This window comes from Gadus morhua, chromosome 4 (assembly GCF_902167405.1).
Source record: "Gadus morhua chromosome 4, gadMor3.0, whole genome shotgun sequence".
NCBI classification, from domain to species: Eukaryota; Metazoa; Chordata; class Actinopteri; order Gadiformes; family Gadidae; genus Gadus; species Gadus morhua.
This window is the reverse complement of record NC_044051.1, coordinates 6,534,211-6,556,006: the sequence shown is the minus strand read 5'-3', so window position 1 is coordinate 6,556,006 and position 21,796 is coordinate 6,534,211. Positions and strand designations below refer to the sequence as shown.

Sequence of the window (21,796 nt, the reverse complement as noted above, 5' to 3'; positions counted from 1 at the left end):
AGCTTGCGCAAGACGGATAACCTCTTTGTCTGTTACAGGGGCTGCAGGAAGGGGCCTGCCCTGTCGAAACAGAGACTCTCCCACTGGATTGTGGATGTGGTCTTGAATGCATATAGAGCACAGGGGCTCCCTGTGCCCTTGGCCGTTAAGTGCCACTCTACCAGGAGTATGGCTACATCATGGGCTGCCTTGAGGGGGTTCCACTTCAGGACATTTGCTCCACGGCTACATGGTCCTCATCATGTACGTTTGCCTGATTCTACAGGGTTAATGTCGCTGCTCCTTATCCTGTGGCGACGGCTGTCTTGTCGACGGCTTCAAGCCCTTAATTAGTGAGCACTCTTCGTGACCTTTTCGGTATTAGTCATCCAGTGCTAAAGCACCGGTCAGTAGGAATGAAATAGAACGATAGTTACGTATGTAACTACGGTTCTATGAATTCCGGATGACCGCCAGAGTTCTCTGTCACTCAGAATTCTCAGATTCTGCGAGAAGATACAGTTGGAACTGATCCTTGTATAGACATTCTCGGGTCACCAATACGTAACTTTCGTTTTCTCTGTTCACCAATCACATCCTTCATCAGACATTCAGGTCCAAACAAGCGACTGCTGATGAGGCCACCATGTTTTGCTATTCATATCTGTGCAGAAGGAAGCCTGTGTGCCATGTTTAAAGAATGATGTCAACGCCTTGCAAAATAATATTTGTTTCACTGGAATCGTACAAGATCATGCAATAATAAAAGTTTCCAGAATAAAATTATCCATAAATGCTCAGCCTAAATCTGCCTGCAGGTGATTTGTGTCTTTTCAGATTTGAGAAGCTTTGTTTATTTTAATAATGAGAAGGTTGAGGGCCGTTAGTTCCCTCCCCTGGGACCTGAAGCTGGAAGAGGAGATCATGTTTACTAGGACAGCTGCATCTTCCCAGGAGTCTACCCAGTGGATAATACATCTCCCACAGGCTATTGACGATATTAATGAAAGGAGTGAAGCATGAGTGAAAGATTCCTCTGCTACAGTAAATCGTAACATCATTTCATACGTGTAAATCAATGTAATCGAGGCTGGTTTCCCCCTAACCAAAACACTGTACTGCGCCTTTAAGGCCTCAGCTCAAACTGCCAGCGGCGGCTAGCAGCTAGCTCGTTGCTAGCTGCTTGTTATTTTGTGCAACAAGATGGCTGTCGTTCCCGAGAACAGGGTGCTCTCCTTCGGCGTTTTTAAATGGAGCTCTTATTCTTCCACGTATTTACCTGAGTGAGTAACATGTAAACTAACTGGGCAGAGGAATGAATTAGGTTTGGCTCCTACGGGGGTAATTTCTCCCGCCCATCCGGCGCGGTGTGTCTAACGTGTCCCGCGGAGTGCAGCTTCTCCTCGGCTAGCGGGCTAGCTGCTGTATAGCCGCCGGTTCGTTGGGTTTGGACGCCGGCGCCGCCCGGCTGTTACGTAATCGTCCACACACTTCATACCCACTAGAGTCAAACGCCGCGTGTTGTGGACGGGCTTCATTGCAACGATCACGTTCTGAAGCTTTGGCCATACAAGAACTGGTCTGCATACATTAACAATTTAGTGGGTTTTTTTCCACACGCATGCCAAAGAGTTGCGGACTCACTGCACCGCATGTTGTGTTGTGACTCCGCCGTGTGACGCGTGGGCCGCCGAGGTGTACGAAACAAGCGCACCTGCTGCTGTAGAGATAACCAGCAGATATGGTCAAAGCTAAACAGGCGTCTGTCAACATCCTAGGACGAGTCGACCACAACACCAGAGACTAGCACATGATGAAGGTTTACGTACGTGTTGTCAGAACTACAAGTTTACAAGACCAGCGTTTGGAGCACTTGTAGCTTTAAACCGGTCTGGATGTCTTGCTAATATAGCAGCTAGTCAGTGGTAAACATTCCACTAACTATTGACATCGTTAACCAGCAGAAGTCACATTCAAAGAAAACATACGCAAACACAGGCACTCCGAATATAATCTGTCGAGATAAATACAGAGGATTATAAAGGGCATAAATGTTAAAAGATGCAATCAATTTAGATGGATGGCTTGCCAGTAATCTGAACAAGAATAAATGGAATGTCATCACACATAAACAAACAATAATCACGAGTACAAATAGCCACGCCTTCTCTACATAAAGAGACATGTATATAATGATGAATAAGTCAATAATGACGCTTACTGAGCAGTAGTTAGCAAACTCTGGCCTTTATTTTAGACACATCCGTCATCTGGACACACACACATGCACACGCACACTCACAGAACCTCATTTGACATAGACTTTTCCGCTCCCAGAAACATCTTGGTGGACAAACCCAACGATCAGTCTTCCAGATGGTCTTCAGAAAGCAACTACCCACCACAAGTAAGATCGCTGTTACAATATTCATTTCTCAACCCCTTATCGTCACTCATACCAGCATTTGATATGAGCGGCACACTTTGTGTGTGTGGTTGTCGTTAACACATAGATGATAGATCTTCTGTCTGTCTTTCCCATTACCAAAATTAAAGGCAGGTGCATCAGAGAAAATTGGCAAAGACTACACGGTTGGATCAGCACAATCGATGTGTGATGATTATGCGTGTGTGTGTGTGTGTATAAGGATGACTGTGAGGCAAAACAAACAACACAGGGCAACCCTGATAATGATGATTGTAAGAAGTAGTTTGATTGGAATCCAGTGGCATATATAGCACTGCTGGGTCCAAGAGGGAAACATTGATGAGATTCCTTACCCCTCCTGGTGTGTGTGTGTGTGTGAGAGTGAGTGTGTGTGGGTATGTGTGTGTGAGTGTCTGAGAGAGATACGAAGGAGAAGCTCTGCATGAAGTACAGCCAAGCAGGAGGAGTTATGTTACCACAAGGACGTACGAGGAGAGAGAGAGACGACCCAACGTACCCCAGAGAAATGCAGTTTAAAATTCGATACCACCGGCTCTTTATGTGTTCTCATTGACTGAGTGGTTCGGAGATGAACCACTGTGTACCCAGTCGGCATGCAGCAAATGTTTCACCAGACCAGACAGAAACACAGAGCAGGTCAATGGGGGTCTGTTCCCAGGGTGACCGGGCGGGCTGGTCTGTCCTCTCCATGGAGGGGATGTGAAGGCGTTGGTCTCTGGGGTCGGATCATCACCCTCGCTCAAGCTCCGCCTGTTGAGTCGCTGGATCAGCTGTCTCCTGTCGCTCGTTATCGTAATAGGACACAGTGATTTGACGAACGACTCGTTTATGGCTGTGATTTCGGCGTTATATTAAAACCCTGGCCCCGCCATTAGGAGGCTGCGTAAATTGTGTACAATCGCCAGACTTGTCGATTTTAGTTTTTTCAGCATTGCTTCATAGAATATTATGTCCCTGTACTGTACCGTTTACTCTTCTTGTCTCTTCCTCCCCCCTCACAGTACTTGATACTGAAACTGGAACGGCCGGCCATCGTACAGAGCATCACCTTCGGGAAGTATGAGAAGACTCACGTGTGCAACCTGAAGAAGTTCAAGGTGTTCGGGGGCATGAGTGAGGAGAACATGACAGAGCTCCTGTCCAGGTAGAGGCCGTGTGACACCCGCTTTGTTAAAGGTGACATATTATACCACCAGGTGTGGTAAGCCATTTTTGAAATCTGCTTCTTCTGACCTCACAAGTGGGCGTGTACACCTAGATGTATGACGGATAGATCCACTGGGTAGGCTGGTAGACTGATCTATCCACACATCTAGGTGCACCACTTGTGATGTCAGAAGAGGCAGATTTTTCAAAACTGTTTTTAACGGCTCATCACACTTACACCTGGTGTGATTGATGGCATTTAGCATTTTTTATATTTTCTTAAACGAAGGCGCATATGCAAAGCATGCTAACAACTTTTGTAAAAAGTATTTTTTTCAGGGTTGTGTGTTCTGAGAATCTTTTGGCCTCTGTAGATTCACTGTCTAAATATCACTTCCTGCCTTTAAATCTGTACATTAATAACGAGTGAACTGACCACAGGACTTTGTGCTTCCTCTTCTCTGTCTCTCCCTCCCAGTGGCCTTAAGAACGACTACAATAAGGAGACATTTACCTTAAAACACAAGATCGAGGAACAGATGTTCCCCTGCAGATTTGTCAAAATAGGTGAGGCCTGTCCTTCAACTTCCGTGTGTACGGTCTCTGACAGTAAACCATGCTCCCTTACGACTAGAACAAGCCTGAGATCCTCTTCAAGAGGAATGTGTGATGGCAAGCTGCCCTTGCCCTTGAGCAAGATCGCAGAGATTGTAATGAATGTCTAACTGACTTTGTTCTGAACCAGGCTTGTCTACTCTGGAACATGACTTTGTCAATCAGGTTCCAAAACAAGGTCTAATTATATATTAACTTTCCACTGTAGAGTCTCTCTCTCTCGCTTTCTCTTTCTCTCTCTCTCTCTCCTCTCACTGACTCTCTTCTCCCTCTGTGTCTCTCTCGCCTCACTGACCCTCTCTCCCTGTCCCCCAGTGCCTCTCATGTCGTGGGGTCCTAGTTTTAACTTCAGTATCTGGTACATCGAGCTCCACGGCATCGAGGACCCAGACGTGGTGCAGCCCTGCCTCAACTGGTACAGCAAGGTGAGCTTCTCACGGTCCTAATCAATGATGCATGCCTCTTCCTGCTGGATCACCATGGGCCTTGTTCACCTTGCAGCCATCTTGGTTCTATGTGCTAGCTTCGGCGGGGAATTGAGTGAGGTACTCAAACTCGTATCAAACCAAGATGGCCGATAGCTGAATAAGGCCCACATCCACATTCTGATCGAATGATGATGTTAAAAAACAGTGTTGGGTAAGAGAGTAAACGGTGGAGAATATATCAAAACAAACAATAGAATTTCCACTTTCTGAAAATATGGCAAAAAAAAAGATTTGGGGTTGTAATAATTGTTGTTAATTTTTTTTCATTTCCTTTACTGCCATTCGCCTCACTTCCACCATCTCCCTCACCACCTCCACCCCCATAACCTCCACCAACCCCTCCACCACCTCCACCTCTACCCTCTCACCATACAGTACCGGGAACAGGAAGCCATCCGCCTCTGCCTCAAGCACTTCCGGCAGCACAACTACACGGAGGCGTTCGAGTCGCTGCAGAAGAAGACGCGCGTGGCGCTGGAGCACCCCATGCTGAGCCACCTCCACGACCGTCTGGTGCTGTGCGGGGACTTTGACTCCTGCGAGGAGCTCATCGACAAGGCCGTCGGAGGTACTGGGCCCGTCCGCATCGTAAACACTTTGTTACTGTTGTCACCTCACTGACTCGCTCTCCTCACTGACTCTCTCTCTTCACTGACTCTCTCCTCACTGACTCTCTCCTCACTGACTCTCTCTCCTCACTGTCTCTCTCTCCTCACTGACTCTCTACTCACTGACTCACTCTCCTCACTGTCTCTCTCTCCTCACTGTATCTCTCCTCACTGACTCTCTCCTCACTGTCTCTCTCTCCTCACTGTCTCTCTCTCCTCACTGTCTCTCTCCTCACTGTCTCTCTCCTCACTGTCTCTCTCCTCACTGACTCTCTCTCCTCACTGACTCCTCTCCTCACTGACTCTCTTTCTCTCCTCACTGACTCTCTTTCTCTCCTCACTGACTCTCTCCTCACTGACTCTCTCCTCACTGTCTCTCTCTCCTCACTGACTCTCTTTCCTCACTGACTCTCTCTCCTCACTGACTCTCTCTCACTCATCACTGACTTTCTCTCTTCTCACTGACTCTCTCCTCACTGTCTCACTGACTCTCTCGCCTCACTGACTCTCTCCTCATTGAGTCTCTCTCTCTCCTCACTGCCTCTCACGCTCTCTCGTCACTTACTATTCTCACTGACTCTCCTTGGGTGTCTTGAATGTCTTGGTTTGTAGTGAGATTCTCTTCTTAGTTTTGTCTCTGGAAATGACCTCCACATTTCAAACATACCTGTCTTTAAATTCCATTCAGCGTTTTCGGATTACTCCATCTGGATCGCCATGCTAACGCACCATGTTCCTCCCCTCTCTGCCACGTCTCCTCCACAGACGGGCTGTTCAATCAGTACATTAGCCAGCAGGAGTACAAGCCCAGGTGGAGCCAGATCTTGCCCAAATGCCACAAAGGTACAAACGCCCAAGAGCCCAACCGAGGAGACCCCAACAGTGAGTCCACCGTTACTCCAGACAGGCTTCCTAGCTAGGCCTTCTAGCCAGGCTTCCTAGCCAGGCCTTATAGCCAGGCCTCCTAGCCAGGCTTCCTAGCTAGCAAGGCCTGGATCGCTTACTGCTGCTGTAGGTAAGATTTACAGAGTTCTGAAAAAGAGACCACCATCGGGGTGATAACGCTATGTGTTCCAATGTGATTGAGGCTAGAAGGATTTTCCAAGCCAATCAGGGCAGAGCCCCCCCCCCCCCCCCTTTCATTGGTCAGAAATGGGGGAGGGGTCCAACCTTTAAATTATCTCACACAGAAGTAGGCGCGCAGTCAACTAGAACAGAAAATCGCTGACGGATCGCTGTAGCGCTTCTAGCCGAATATCCTCAAATTAAAGCCCTTGAATCTTACGTACAGCATCTCACATTTAATCAGCAGCAGCATTTCCATGTAGACACCCTCCTGAGCTGAAACCCTTCTCCCATCTCCTCCTCTTTCCCCCCTCCCTCCACTCATCTGCTTCCTACCAATATGATGTACCTCCCATAACTCACCCTTTTTCTGTCTCTCTCTCTCTCTCTCTCTCGCTCTCTGTCTGTTTTTCTCTCTCTCTCTTACTCACTCACTCACTCACTCACTCACTCACTCACTCACTGGCTCTCTCTCTCTCCCTCTCTCTCTCTCTCTCTCTCTCTCTCTCTCTCTCTCTCTCTCTCTCTCTCTCTCTCTCTCTCTCTCTCTCTCTCTCTCTCTCTCTCTCTCTCTGGCTTTCTCTCTGGCTCTCTCTCTCTCTCATATCCCCCCCTTCCAGGTGACGCCGATGACAACCGTCCCGGGATGAGAGGCGGTCACCAGATGGTCATTGACGTCCAGTCGGGTGAGTCACACATGTACGGGAAACAGAAGACCCCCCGACCCCACCCGAAACACCACCCATCTCTCCCAAGATCCTCCCCAATGCATTAAAACTGAAGACCCCCTTTTTAAACAACGTGCTTCTGCCCCGTGCCAACCCAGTCTCGGATGTCTTGAAGCCCCGCATTAAGTCTCGCTTATCGCAGTCTCCCATAGTTTTGAAGACAAGGAAGTGCTACTCTGAGGGAGCTACGTTAGCTACGTTAGCCATGTCACTGCCGGATGAAACCAGCGTCAGTAGAGTTCTCTCGGTAGCGACTTCACTGAGGTAGAGAGACGTGACTGAGCGTCGTGTTGACTGTTGCCAGTCTGTAATTTTCCACAACTAGCCTTGGGTTCATTATGGAAATTTACTGACGTTCCCACACGGACGGAGCTGTCTGTGTTGAGTAAGAGCTCCGTCTCTCAGGTGTCTCAATGACCCTCAAATTGGCCCCAATTACACCCTGCCCAGGACCTTTGACCTTTCATAGGGGAGGACAAATGAGTGATGTCATGGAGAAACCTTTTTTCTACCTGTAACATTTTTGTTGTTGTGGAGGCGCAGTGTTCAGTTACGTTGTGGACTGTCAGTGGTATTCCACTTGTGGAATACCACTGACATACCCTGACAAAGGTCCAGGTCTAGAGTACTGACATACCCTGACACAGGTCCGGGTCTGGAGTATTGACATACCCTGACACAGGGCTGACCTGCCGGGCATTTCTAAAAGAGCACATCAAGCCGGCCTTTTGTCTCCCCGGCGTCCCGGCTACTGTTAGCAGACTGCTCTGTGAGGTTTCAGCGAGGTACTTTCCTGCCGGCGGGCCGCAGGACAAAGGCCAGCATTGTTAGTGCGACCGCTCACATGAGCGCTCACAGACGTGTGTTGGGGAGAGAGTGACAGTTTTTTTTTTTAATTGTGTAAGAACCCGGCCTCTCAGGTGTCTCAGTGGCCCAAACCCTTTTGGCTGGCTCTGATTGGCCCCAATTAAACCCTGCCCAAGGCCTTTGGCCTTTCAAAGGGAATGTCAAATGATTGACGTTGTCACAGTGAAATCTTTTCGTCTGCCTGTAAAATGTTTGTTTATGTTGTCGTTGAGGCTCAGTGTTCTCGTTGAGAGTAGTTTTCTGTGAGGCGCGGTGTACTTGAGGATTTCTGTTGTCATGGAGATGCAGTATATTGTACCTGTTGAAGTTTGTTGTCATGGAGACGGAGTATTGTGTACCTGTAGCGGGTTGTTGTCATTGAGATGGGAGTATTGCGTACCAGTGGAGGTTTGTCTGCACGGAGACGTGGTACACACCAGTTGAGGTTTGTTCTCATGGAGACGGGGTATGTTCCTGTTTCGAGTGTGTCCTGCTGTGGCAGAGACGGTGTACCCGTCATCACGGAGACGTTGGAGGACGTCGTTTGCCTGTGGTTGTCATGGAGATGCTGGAGGATGGGTGTGTGCGTTGGGTTGAGCGCTGTGGTCCTTGTTCTTGCAGAAACGGTGTACCTGTTTGGCGGCTGGGACGGGACCCAGGACCTGGCGGACTTCTGGGCCTACAGCGTCCAGGAGAACCAGTGGACGTGCATCTCCAGGGACACGGAGAAGGAGGTGGGCCCCGCGGGACCGCCGGGCTGCTGAGGTTGCTCTTAGCATGTGTTTGGTTTGACCAAGACGATATGTTTCTGAGCATATGTTGTGGGCGCCTGGTCTGTGATGCGCAACAGTGGGATAACCAACCGGAGCAGAAACAGGCAGAAACAGGCTTTGCGGTGACATTTATTTATAAAGGAGGGGGGGGGGAAAGGCAACTCAAATCTTCACCGGGTCGGCGGTTGATGTCAGGGTGCTCTGTCTGGCTCTTCCTGTTATGGGGGGGGGGGGGGGGGGGGACGGACAGACAGACAGACAGACAGACAGACAGACAGACAGACAGACAGACAGACAGACAGACAGAGACCAAGCTTAGTGGGGTCTGTGGTCCCTGCCGCTGACCTCTTCGCCCTGGCTCGGCTCTTGGTTCCTCTTGGGAGTTTTGGGGGTTCCTCTCCAGCTGCAGGCCTTTGCACTCGTATCAGCACGACACAATTTACACAGATCAAAGAAACAGTCCTTCGGGCCACTTGGAAGTAATTTAATTATAAGGGTTCAGTTGAGTCAAGAGGTTTGGGCCACAGGCCTCTTACCACGAGACTGGCCCAGTGTGTGTCTGGTCTCCACACGCTCCTCCAGCCAGTCTGTCTTCAGCTTGTTCTGGTGGGGTTAAAAGGCCTCCTGATTGCAGGGCTACCTCAGCACACCTGTGAGTGGTAAGCTGAGACACCTGAGTGGGGCGGGGTCTCTCTGATACAGCTTTTAGAGTAGTACCTCCCATCCAACACCACACCCCTTGGCTGCCTTTGCCTGCCTTTGTGGCCACCATGTGGCCATGTGGGGCACTGCTCAGCGCCTGGGCCACCACAATGTGTGTAGTCCTATCCATACATATTGGTGTACGTCTGCATAAGGTATGTGTCCGTGTGTTGTATGTCAGCGGACTGTATCAAGGTGTGTGTCTCCTAACCATCGGTTGTTATAGAGATGGCGATAGAGTGCCACTTGTTGATGTTGCCCCATGTCTGTGTTCATATGTGTATATATGTGTTCATATTCATGTGTTTGTGTTCATCTGTTCACATTCATGTTTGTGTTTCCCTGTTCAAGTGTTCATGTTTATATCTTCATGTCTGTGGGTTGACGTTCATGTGGTCATGTCCCGCTGTCAATGTTCATGTGTTCATGTCCGCGTGACCATGTATGTGTGTTCATGTTCATGTCTTTGTGTTCATGTGTTCATTTTCATGTGTTCATGTTCATGTGTTCATGTCTGTGTGTTCATGTGTTCATTTTCATGTGTTAATGTCCGTGTGTTCATGTGTTTATGTCCTGGGGACCATTTCCATGTTCATGTGTTCATTTCTGTACTTATGTGTTCATGTCTGTGTGTTCATGTGTTCATTTCCATACGTTAATGTCTGTGTTCATGTCCGGGGTGACCATGCTCGTGTGTTCATGTTCATGTCTGTGTGTTCATGTGTTCATGTTCATGTGTCCAGAGCGGTCCCAGTGCTCGCTCCTGCCACAAGATGTGCATGGACTCCCAGCGGCGCCAAATCTACACACTGGGCCGCTACCTGGACTCCAGCGTCCGCAACAGCAAGTCCCTGAAGAGCGACTTCTACCGCTACGACATCGACGGCAACGCCTGGACGCTGCTTAGCGAGGACACGTCCGCCGACGGGGGGCCCAAGCTGGTGTTCGACCACCAGGTAGGCTCAGCTCCTCCCACCCTCAACCATTTATATAAACCGTCACGACAACACTTTTCTATTGTAGAAAGTTACGCCCTTAACAAAGATCGGGAGCAGAGCGTTTTTTAAGTAGGAATCGTGCATATCGACTAGTTGTGGCAGATATATCGGGGAAATATCAGAAACTCGTCTGGAAATGATAGCTGTAATTGTAGCTTCAACTCTGGCCACTAGAGGGTGCTAAGGGGGTCACACACATAGTGCAGCTTTAAACAGAGGCTCCGATGAGGTATGGACTTGATTTTCTGTGTACAGGCGATATGACAGGAAGAAAACACACACACATAGATGTAGGCCTACAGATGGTGACGCAAATGAGTCGATAAATATGATTGAATGAGTAGGATATAGAATACAGGACATACATATGAGATCAATAAATAAATGGATAATTCACAATAAGACGAGTAAAGGAAGGAGTGACAGATGAAGAGCCACATAAAGCCATCCCAGCCTACATCAGATCAGCTGGTGTGTGGTTCTGAAGTGGCCCAGTGGACTCGGCCTCTAGTCCCTGTAGCGCTTCAGATTATTACGTCGTACTGAAACGTCCCCGAGCCATACAATCCTCTCGAGCGTCAGCGGCCGATGCGCGTCGTGGCTCTGTCGTCTCCTGAGAGGAGCGCAGTCGTTCTCCTCTCAACAGCCACAAGACCGAGTCGGTTCTGGAGAATCACAAACAACAGTTTTATGATCGAGGTGCCGATGGCTTGGTTGTGATTTCCCACGGGCTGCGACGTGTGTGTGTGTGTTTGTGTGTAGCTATTTCCTCCTCTCTGTCTTGTTTGCACACCTCCTCAGGCCTAGAGGGAGGGTGGGGGTCGGTCGTCAAGGAAACGGAGTCATGCAGGCTCTGTTATTTTTTTTTTGTTTGGAGGATAAATAGCTGCAGCATCCACTGCTGGGGCCGTTCCAAAGGGGCCTCTGAACCAGTCGTCTCTCAGACCGCAAACCTGCGCCCTAGGGGTAGCAATCACAGGGTATCTTGCGATACATGGCCCGCGATACCGATAATATCGCGATAATCATTATATTGTTAGCATTACTACAACCATATATCACGATATACAGTATGTCTTACGATGAATAAAAAATTACTGTGAAAAGGTAAAGTGCTGGATTTCGGTTTAATTCACGGTCCAAACTGGGTTTTTCCGTCCCAAGTTTCCTTCATTCATGTGTTTATGCAATATTTCCTGTCTAACTCGCCCACTTTCTTTGTTTCCTCCCTATGTCCCGCCCCCCTCTGCCCACTTCCTGTTGTTCCTCCCTATGTCCCGCCCCCCTCTGCCCACTTCCTGTTGTTCCTCCCTATGTCCCGCCCCCCCTGCCCATTTCCTGTTGTTCCTCCCTATGTCCCGCCCCCCCCTGCCCACTTCCTGTTGTTCCTCCCTTTGTCGTCGTCCCCCCCCCCCCCTGCCCACTTCCTGTTGTCCCTCCCTATGTCCCGCCCCCCCGCTCTCCCAGATGTGCATGGACTCTGAGAAGCACATGATCTACACGTTTGGCGGGCGCATCCTGACGTGCAACGGCAGCATGGAGGACAGCCGGGCGTCAGAGCCCCAGTTCAGCGGGCTGTTCGCCTACCACTGCCTGGCCGGCACCTGGAGCCTGCTCAGGGACGACTCCTGCAACGCCGGCCCCGAAGACGTCCAGTCCCGCATCGGCCACTGCATGCTCTTCCACACGGTGGGTCCCGGGCAAGGGCCTGCCACCTTGGTTGCCATGGGAACGATTAGAGTAGTTTCTGATATTTCGGATATCCTGATTTTTTTTTTCTTTCCGATACTGGTATCGGTAATGTGTCGGAAAGTATCGGAACTATTAGTGTTGTTCGGATACCGAAAGCCATATATCGGGAATTCTTCCGATACTTTTATCAAAGAGCCATCGTACACAATACATAGAAGTGGGGGAGGCTTTGCAGAGTCTAGGCGAACTCTGAACAAGTGAGCCTTGAGTCTTTTTGCAGAAGCCGGTGAGCGACTCTGTGGTCCTGGTGGCACTCCTGAGCTCGATCCACCTCTTGTCTTTATAGGTTGTTCAGTCTTTCTGACTTACAATTCTTTATTGGTATCGGTAGATAGAATTATTTGGCGGGTTTCAGATGAGGCATGCTGCTTCTTTTGCCATGCGTCAGAATTCGTTCTGGGATGAAAAACGTCAGAATTACCTGTGATAACTTCCGATGCCACGAGTCACCTGGCTTTGGTACCTGGCACCTGGTAGTTTCAGGAAAACAACTTCTGTCTGCTTTTCTGTGCATTTGCTCTCGAATAAGTGCGGACATAAGACACTCCCCTTAACATATCAAAACGTTGCCCTGGTTGGTTGGAATTACCACGTGGAATTTCCCACTTTAGAAATGACATAACTCCTTTCAGAGAGGCGTGCCTGGTGCCATCTCCCAAACTATGCAAATTAAAAAGAGACGCTTTTGTGACCTTTCCCCTCATCACTCGTGTATTTTTTATTTTGAATGAGGGGCTGGAGATTGTTTAATATGAAACTACAATTGGCGACCAAAATCCCTTGGTTGCAGAAAATTCGGCACCTTTGCTCCTCAGCCTGCATCAATAAGGGGGACGTCCAATGCGTCGAATTCGTCTGCTACGAAGAACGCAAGCGCCACTTGGTATGCCATCCTCCTTGTTGACGAGAAGTTCACCTGTGTCTGCCTTGACGTGATGGGAAATTGACGAGTTCCCGCCAGATAATCTCAAGTCTCGTTGATAAATTAGGTCCAAAGCAGACGATCTGAAACCCGCCCATTGACATCGCCCATGCGGTGGGAGTATTAAAGAACCACCTCTCTCTCTCTCTCTCTCTCTCTCCCCCCCTCCCTCCCTTCAGAGGAACCGCTGCTTGTATGTGTTCGGGGGCCAGCGCTCCAAGACCTACCTCAACGACTTCTTCAGCTACGACGTGGACGCGGACCACGTGGAGATCATCTCCGACGGCACCAAGAAGGACTCGGGCATGGGTAACTCCCCCACTCTCTCTTTTCTACTACTGTAACACCCCCATCCCTCTCTCTTTTCTACTACTCTTCCTGGGTAACACCCCCATCTCTCTCTCTTTTCTACTACTCTTCCTGGGTAACACCCCCATCTCTCTCTCTTTTCTACTACTCTTCCTGGGTAACACCCCCATCTCTCTCTCTTTTCTACTACTCTTCCTGGGTACCACCCCCATCTCTTTCTCTCTTTTCTGCTACTCTTCCTGGGTACCACCCCCATCTCTTTCTCTCTTTTCTGCTACTCTTCCTGGGTAACACCCCCATCTCTCTCTCTTTTCTGCTACTCTTCCTGGGTAACACCCCCATCTCTCTCTCTTTTCTGCTACTCTTCCTGGGTACCACCCCCATCTCTTTCTCTCTTTTCTGCTACTCTTCCTGGGTAACACCCCCATCTCTCTCTCTTTTCTGCTACTCTTCCTGGGTAACACCCCCATCTCTCTCTCTTTTCTGCTACTCTTCCTGGGTAACACCCCCATCTCTCTCTCTTTTCTGCTACTCTTCCTGGGTAACACCCCCATCTCTCTCTCTTTTCTACTACTCTTCCTGGGTACCACCCCCCATCTCTCTCTCTTTTCTACTACTCTTCCTGGGTAACACCCCCATCTCTCTCTCTTTTCTGCTACTCTTCCTGGGTAACACCCCCATCTCTCTCTCTTTTCTACTACTCTTCCTGGGTACCACCCCCCATCTCTCTCTCTTTTCTACTACTCTTCCTGGGTAACACCCCCATCTCTCTCTCTTTTCTACTACTCTTCCTGGGTAACACCCCCATCTCTCTCTCTTTTCTGCTACTCTTCCTGGGTAACACCCCCATCTCTCTCTCTTTTCTGCTACTCTTCCTGGGTACAACCCCCCATCTCTCTCTTTCTACTTATTTTCCTATAAGTGAAAGTACGATCTGGAGAGAATAAAGTACCGGGTATTAAGGAGGAGGTATCGTCAAGGTTTGAATGAATTCATTCATGGCATTTACTTAAATGCTATAATATATAACTTATAATAGTTACAGCCCTCCAATGTGTCGTACCATTCCAATCTATATAAATATGGTTTCAAAAGTAGCTCTGTTGAGTTTGATGATCAGACAAAGTCTGCGGCATATCGACATCAGAGAGACAGGGCCCCGGTCCGAAGAGCCCCGAGCGTGTGTGTGTGTGTGTGTGTGCGTGCGTGCGTGCGTGTTCGTGTGTGTGTGTGTGTTTAGGCCCACCGCCAATCAGCTTCTACTTCCGGCACCAGGGAGAGGGAGGGAGGGAGGGAGGGGGGGAGGGAGAGAGGGAAACATTCAACATGGACCAGCGAGAGAAAGAGCGGCAGATAGGGAGAGAGAGATGTGGAAAAATCAAAGGGGTAGGATTGAGGGAGGTAGAAAATGAGAAAGAACAGAATGTCTTCTGGCAGTGGGGAAGCAGCATGGCCCTAACAGTGTGTTCCCTCTCTCTGTTTTCCTTTACCTCTCTCGCTCTCTGTCTGTCTCTCTCTCTCTGTTCTGATAAATAACCACTCTGTTCCTCACATACATAATTGTTTCTTTTTATGTTCTTGTTATGCCATCCCTCCCTCTCCTTCCTTAATGTGAGGCTCCCTCTCTCATAGTTCCAGTGAGTGTGAGTCCATACCGAGTAATAACCAAGAACATCGCGGTTTCCTCCTTGTTTTGCATTCTTCAACTGTGGTTGTAATGAGATCAGTGTGTGTGTGTGTGTGTGTGTGTGTGTGTGTGTGTGTGTGTGTGTGTGTGTGTGTGTGTGTGTGTGTGTGTGTGTGTGTGTGTGTGTGTGTGTGTGTGTGTGTGTGTGTGTGTGTGTCTTGCTTCAGTGAAACATCCGTTACCAATATAATTAGTCTACATCATTCAGTGAAACCAATTCAGTAGAAGAGCATTTAGAGTTGTTGCTTCTGCCACAAACATCCAAACAGCACTTTGATCTTTCGGATTCAACTCGTGTCTCATCAGGCGAGCGAACCAATCAGTGGAGTCCCTCAGAACGGGCTCCTGCTGCTGTCCACACACACGCAGGATGCTCCGCCGCACAACCGCTACAAAACTCAATCCTACAGATGATAACGTAAGGGATGTTTTGGTGTCGCCACGACGGACGCAAGAGGGTGGGCTTAGCTCAGGAGGTTGAGCGGGTTGACTGGTAACCGGATGGTTGCTAGTTTGATCCCCGACTCCTCCTAGCAGAGTGTCGAGGTGTGTCCCTGAGCGAGAAGCCTCGCCCTGACTGCTCCTGGCTGATCTGGCTGTCGCCTTGCGTGGTTGACTCCACCGTCGGTGTGTGAATGTGGCTGTGAGCCGTTGTAGGTCGTCTTTGGCATCCGGTAAACAACTGTCGTGAATGTAAATGTACCGATGGTTCGACCACCCAGACCGGCCTGGTCCTTTGGGAGGATGATGATGATGATGATGATGATGAGGAGATGATGTCATGACATTCTTCCCTTTGCCCCCCCCAACAGTCCCCATGACGGGCTTCACCCAGCGGGCCACCATCGACCCGGACCTCAACGAGATCCACGTCCTGTCGGGTCTCAGCAAGGACAAGGACAAGAGGGAGGAGAACGTCCGCAACTCCTTCTGGATCTACGACATCGCCCGCAACAACTGGTAGGAGGCACCACGCACGCAGACACACACTCGCGCATACGCACACCGACACGCGCACACACACACAAGTTTGTACCCACAGAATCACGCACACTCCTACACGCATGCGCACGCACATGCATACACAAAGATATGCATGCACGGGCAAACACAGACGCACACGGGCATTGGCATACAGACACACATGCATACACAAACGCACAAACACACGCATACTCGGATAGAGGTGTACGATTCTCTGTCTCTCTCTGGCTCTGTTTGGTTGTACAGATGCGTCTCCTGATGCGCGTTACATCCTCTTTTGCACCGGTGAACATTACTTGCACACACACACACACACACACACACACACACACACACACACACACACACACACACACACACACACACACACACGTAGTGTAGTCAGGGCCGCAGGCATGCGCCTCCAGAGTTTTCATTAGCGCTGTTCCTTATCGAGGTGTGTTTGCCGTCCTGTGAATGTGAAGTCAACAAGAGACACAGTGGTTTTTTTACAGTGGTTTGCTCTACGAGGTTCACAGGACAGAATGTTCTTGTGTGTGTGTTTGTGTGTGTGTGTCAGGTCGTGTGTGTATAAGAACGACCAGGCGGTGAAGGAGAACTCCAACAAGTCTCTTCAGGAGGAGGAGCCATGTCCTCGCTTCGCTCACCAGCTGGTCTACGACGAGATGCATAAGGTCACACACACACACACACACACACACACACACACACACACACACACACACACACACACACACACACACACACACACACACACACACACACACACACACACACACACACACACACACACACATATCAACACACACACACTCATATCAACACACACACGGAGACACACTTGACATGGAGATACTCACTCACTCAGTCAATCACTCAACACACACACACACTCACTCACTCCCTCACTTGTCGACACACGCACTCAAATACTCGCATATGCAGTCACATACATCCACTCACTCACTCACTCACTCACTCACTCACTCACTCACTCACTCACTCACTCACTCACTCACTCACTCACTCACTCACTCACTCACTCACTCACTCACTCACTCACTCACTCACTCACTCACTCACTCACTCACTCACTCATCCACTCCCTCACTCACTCATCCACACACACACACACTCTCTCTCATACACACAAGCACGCACGCACGCACACACGCACACACACACACACACACACTCCTCAGCACACATACTGTATATACAGACACGCACACCTTGGTGCTGGACCCTCAGTCCGGGTCCCGTAGGCCGGGTCCTGGTCTGGAGTGGGGGTCCGGGGGGTAAGGCTGCTGGGGTCTCTGCAGGTGCACTACCTGTTTGGGGGGAACCCGGGGAAGTCCTGCTCCCCCAAGATGCGTCTGGACGACTTCTGGTCCCTGAAGCTCTGCAGGCCGACCAAAGAGTACCTGCTGAGGCACTGCCGGTACCTGATCCGGAAGTACAGGTACACACACGCACACAGGGACACACACACACACACACAAGCAAACACGCACGCACACGCACTGCAGATACCTGATCAGGAAGAACAGGTACACACACACACACACACACACAGACACACAGACACACACACAGACACACAGACACACACACACACAGACACACAGACACACAGACACACAGATATAGACACACGGACACACACACTAGAGTCACCTGTACAGGTGTAGTACAGGCGCACACAGACGGACGGATATTACCCCCTAGTGGCCCCCTGCAGCAGTGCTGCCCTCTTGTGGCCCCCTGCAGCAGTGCTGCCTTCTAGTGGCCCCCTGCAGCAGTGCTGCCCTCTTGTGGCCCCCTGCAGCAGTGCTGCCCTCTAGTGGCCCCCTGCAGCAGTGCTCCCCTCTAGTGGCCCCCTGCAGCAGTGCTGCTCTCTAGTGGCCCCCTGCAGCAGTGCTGCCCTCTAGTGGCCCCCTGCAGCAGTGCTGCCCTCTAGGGGCCCCCTGCAGCAGTGCATGTTCCGTCCGGTGACGTGTGGTCCCGGGCCCCAGGTTCGAGGAGAAGGCCCAGGCGGAGCCCCTCAGCGCCCTGAAGTACCTCCAGAACCACCTCTCCCTCACCGTGGACCACGCCGACCCGGAGGAGATCAAGGAGGTGTGTGTGTGTGTTTGTGAACAACCTTAACGATGAGTGTGTTGGTTTTTGTGTATGTGTGTGTGTGTGTGTGTGTGTTTGAACCACCCTAATGATGAGTGTGTGTGTGCATGTGTGTGTGAACAACCCTAATGGTGTGTATGTGTGTGTGTGTGTGTGTGTGTGTGTCTGTGTGTGTGTGTGTGTGTGTGTGTGTGTGTTTGAACCACCCTAATGATGAGTGTGTGTGTGCATGTTTGTGAAAAACCCTAATGGTGTGTGTGTGTGTGTGTGTGTGTGTGTGTGTGTGTGTGTGTGTGTGTGTGTGTGTGTGTGCCACCCTAACGATGAGTTTGTGTGTTTGCGTTCCCCAGTTCCAGATGCTCCCGTCCGCCCTCTTCAAGTCCAGCTCGGACTTCATCCCACTGGGTAAGGGCTCGCTCGCCCGAGGGCCGCCGGAGAACGAGAGAGGGAGAGAAGGGGAGCTGGGGGGCGGGGGGGGGGGGGGGGGGGGGGTCAGACGGAACCCGTCTCTCTGTCTGTCTCTCGTAGGAATCCTTCGCTTGACAGCAGCACACGTTTACATTGCTCTGACTCCATCTGTCTCAGTGTGACAGATGGAGCCGGACAGACAGACGGACAGACAGACTGTTCAAAGCATTAGCACGGAAAATTAACATTAACAATGTCGCACTTCTGTAAAAGAAGAAGGTACAAAAAATATGCAGTCGGGACGCGGGCGACTCGTCCCAGTGTGCACAGAGCTCCCAGAGTGACGTGGACTGTTCTGTTCTAACCTCTCTCTCTCTCTCTCTCTCTCTCTCTCTCTCTCTCTCTCTCTCTCTCTCTCTCTCTCTGTCTCTCTCTCTGTCTCTGTCTTTGTCTCTGTCTCTGTCTCTGTCTCTGTCTCTGTCTCTCTCTCTCTCTCTCTCTCTCTCTCTCTCTCTCTCTCTCTCTCTCTCTCTCTCTCTCTCTCTCTCTCTCTCTCTCTCTCTCTCAGGGTTCTCTGACGTGGACCAGACGTACGCCCAGCGGACTCAGCTCTTCGACACGCTCGTCAGCTTCTTCCCCGACAACATGACCCCGCCCAAGGGCAACCTGGTGGACCTCATCACCCTGTAGCCCCGCCTCCAGCCCTCGGCCACACCCGCCTCCAACCCTGGCCACGCCCACCTCAACCAGGGCGGTGACACTACTGACAGGGCCTCCTGATTGGACGGAGCCGGAGAGGGAGGGGTTCATATTCGGCAGGGGGAGACGCCCCCCCGTCCCCTCTCTGGCGCTGCGGCGGGAAACCGCTCAGGACGCTGTGTCTGACCTTTGACCTGGTGACCCCTGACCCCCAGCAGGGTGCTTGCAGGGGGTGAACACTAGGGGGCGCTGTGGGCAGACTGAGGGGGGGGGGGCTTGGACTCAGAAACACTGTGATCCCTGGACACGAGCCGGTCGCCGTAGCAACTCGGAGCCGGCGCCATTTAATTTTTTTAAAGCTTTCCACTATTCCCCCCCCCCCCCCCCCCCCCATCACGTCCCTGAACCCCCCTACACTCAGCTACCGTCGTGTGGATTTACCCAGAATGCCTGTATCCAGGAGGTGGATTCTTATTGGTTAACTCTTTTCCTCGACTGCGCTACACCCGACACACCGAACGTATGCGTGTTGCTGAACCATTAGAGGAATAAGATATAAAGTTCATATATCGTATTTAAGTATGGCGTGTGTGTGTGTGAGTGGATGTTATTGAATCCTATGCTGCCAATTATTTAGTTTTGACAAAGGAACCAATATATATACCAAGTTGACAAAGGGAGTGTTTCACACACACACACACACACACACACACACACACACACACACACACACACACACACACACACACACACACACACACACACACACACACACACACACACACACGCGCGCTCCTCTGATCATTGTAAACAGGCTTGGGATTCACATGCTAGTCGTAGCAACAGGCTACTCCTCAGATCATTGTAAACTTGTCATTCACCCCCTCCTCTCAGAATGCGCTGAGTCCTGAGTTGTGTATAGGAAATGCGATTACGTTACACACCAAAAGAAAGTCAGTATTTATGAATGGGTTATGGACGTGTGATTCTCTCTTCACCTTATACCCCTCGAAGTCCACAGAATATATACTTTTTATTTATTGCACAGTTCTAACCTGATTGGGACTACTGAAGTGCTCTGTCGTTTCCTTTCTGCCTTCGCTAAAGCTGCACTATGTAAGTGACATGTAATAGGACGTTGCCATTTATGTTTCCACAATACATTAAATTAAAATTGAACCGACTTAAGCCATCTCGACCATTGGTACGTTATGGAATCTAAATCTGAACAATTTGAGCGTAACAAATTTACTTAAAGAGCAGTTGATGATGTTACATGAATGTGTTTGAGTGGATTCTTGAAAACTAGCGTGTCCTTTTATTTCATTATTGGCTTGCGGGGAATCTTCGTACTCTTAATCAACGTCCAACGTGGTACCCATCAGCATCTATACAAATTGAAACCATTTTTTTTTTTTTATCATATCTTGGTTCGAAACGCTATCATGGTTGAGGGAACCGACTCGGAAGCGGCCATCTTGGCTCCAATCACTAGCAGCTGGCGCAGGCGCACGGAGCCAAAGATATGAATCACGATTTTTTCAGCTTAGAATTGATATCACGATTCTCTGCCACGATTTTTTTCTCACGAAATGTAATTTTTATTGCCCACATGAACCATAACCAAAAGAAAAAAATGGCAGAACTAACATCGTTTTTTGGCCCCTCTAGCATGTTGCGGTTCATATGGCCCTTTATAACTGATTAAAGTGCAGTATCAAAAACGGAATGATTTATTTTGTACATATAGCAGCAGATTGTCTTTAATTGCTGGCCTTTTATAACTACTGAACCAACTCTACACAACCTGTAAATTAAGGCTTAAAAAACCACAGAGGTGTGAATCGAGGTCGCGATTTTATAACGATTTATCGTGCAAGGCCTACTTCCGAGTCAGTTCCCCTCAGTTCCCCCCCAAGATGACTTCTAGATTTGGTTTCCCACTTTGCATCTTACTGCTCAGCATATTGTAGCATACCCCCCCCCCCCCCCGCCGCCACCACAACCTACTTTCCCCTTCCTCTGTGAGACACAGCGGAAAGTTTCCATGGCTACTCTTGTAAAAGTGTCTTCCTTTGCACTGTGTGTGGTTGTGATTAGGCCCTGAGAAACTGAACTCTATTTAAACGTGTGTGTGTGTGTGTGTGTGTGTGTGTGTGTGTGTGTGTGTGTGTGTGTGTTAGTGCCCCCCCCCCCCCCAGTACAAAACAAAAGAAACTTTTATTTGACATTTTTTGTGCCAGGAAAAAAATGCCACTTTTTTTTTTCTCTGAGAAAAAACTAAATGCCAGAAATTGTTATTTTTTCTGTTCTGTTGGCCTGTCAAAACTCTATAATGCTGACGATATCAGAAATGTTTTAATTTCCTTCCTCCTGCCTGGACTCGGGTGAATGTGTCGGAAGACTTGTAGTATCGGACTGTATGTAACATGTACATAAAAACAAGAACAAATAAAGATTGTATTTTGTCCAGGGTTTCTAAATGGCTTCCTCCCGCCTTAATCTGCTCATCTTTCG

The 21,796-nt window shown here is 49.7% G+C and overlaps 1 protein-coding gene across 4 annotated transcripts; it reads left to right on the top strand.

The window, feature by feature from the left end:
• Window positions 1-1,113: 1,113 nt before the first annotated feature.
• mkln1 (muskelin 1, intracellular mediator containing kelch motifs) lies at window positions 1,114-21,749 on the top strand. Of its 4 annotated transcripts, none has more exons than XM_030355288.1 (18): window positions 1,114-1,262; window positions 2,317-2,386; window positions 3,430-3,572; window positions 4,053-4,141; window positions 4,505-4,614; window positions 5,053-5,245; window positions 6,051-6,128; window positions 6,971-7,036; window positions 8,546-8,658; window positions 10,143-10,355; window positions 11,865-12,086; window positions 13,251-13,380; window positions 15,880-16,027; window positions 16,611-16,725; window positions 17,374-17,513; window positions 18,067-18,169; window positions 18,523-18,577; window positions 19,149-21,749. In XM_030355288.1, exons 1-18 carry the CDS (start codon window positions 1,183-1,185, stop codon window positions 19,268-19,270), a joined length of 2,190 nt encoding a protein of 729 aa, XP_030211148.1. In that variant the 5' UTR covers window positions 1,114-1,182; the 3' UTR covers window positions 19,271-21,749. The 4 variants fall into 4 exon arrangements, with proteins under 4 accessions (XP_030211148.1, XP_030211147.1, XP_030211150.1 ...); XM_030355287.1 differs by having other exon boundaries at window positions 6,051-6,167; XM_030355289.1 differs by lacking the exon at window positions 1,114-1,262 and adding an exon at window positions 1,737-1,804 and having other exon boundaries at window positions 6,051-6,167.
• Window positions 21,750-21,796: the final 47 nt, after the last annotated feature.

What these genes read in the sequence shown, in the direction of transcription:
- mkln1 (XM_030355287.1), top strand. Translation starts at nt 1,183, where the DNA reads ATGGCTGTCGTTCCCGAGAACAGGGTGCTCTCCTTCGGCGTTTTTAAA. An exon ending in CATCGACAAGGCCGTCGGAG is followed by an intron (nt 5,246 to 6,050) that starts GTACTGGGCCCG and finishes TCTCCTCCACAG; the next exon opens with ACGGGCTGTTCAATCAGTAC. An exon ending in ACTGCATGCTCTTCCACACG is followed by an intron (nt 12,087 to 13,250) that starts GTGGGTCCCGGG and finishes CCCTCCCTTCAG; the next exon opens with AGGAACCGCTGCTTGTATGT.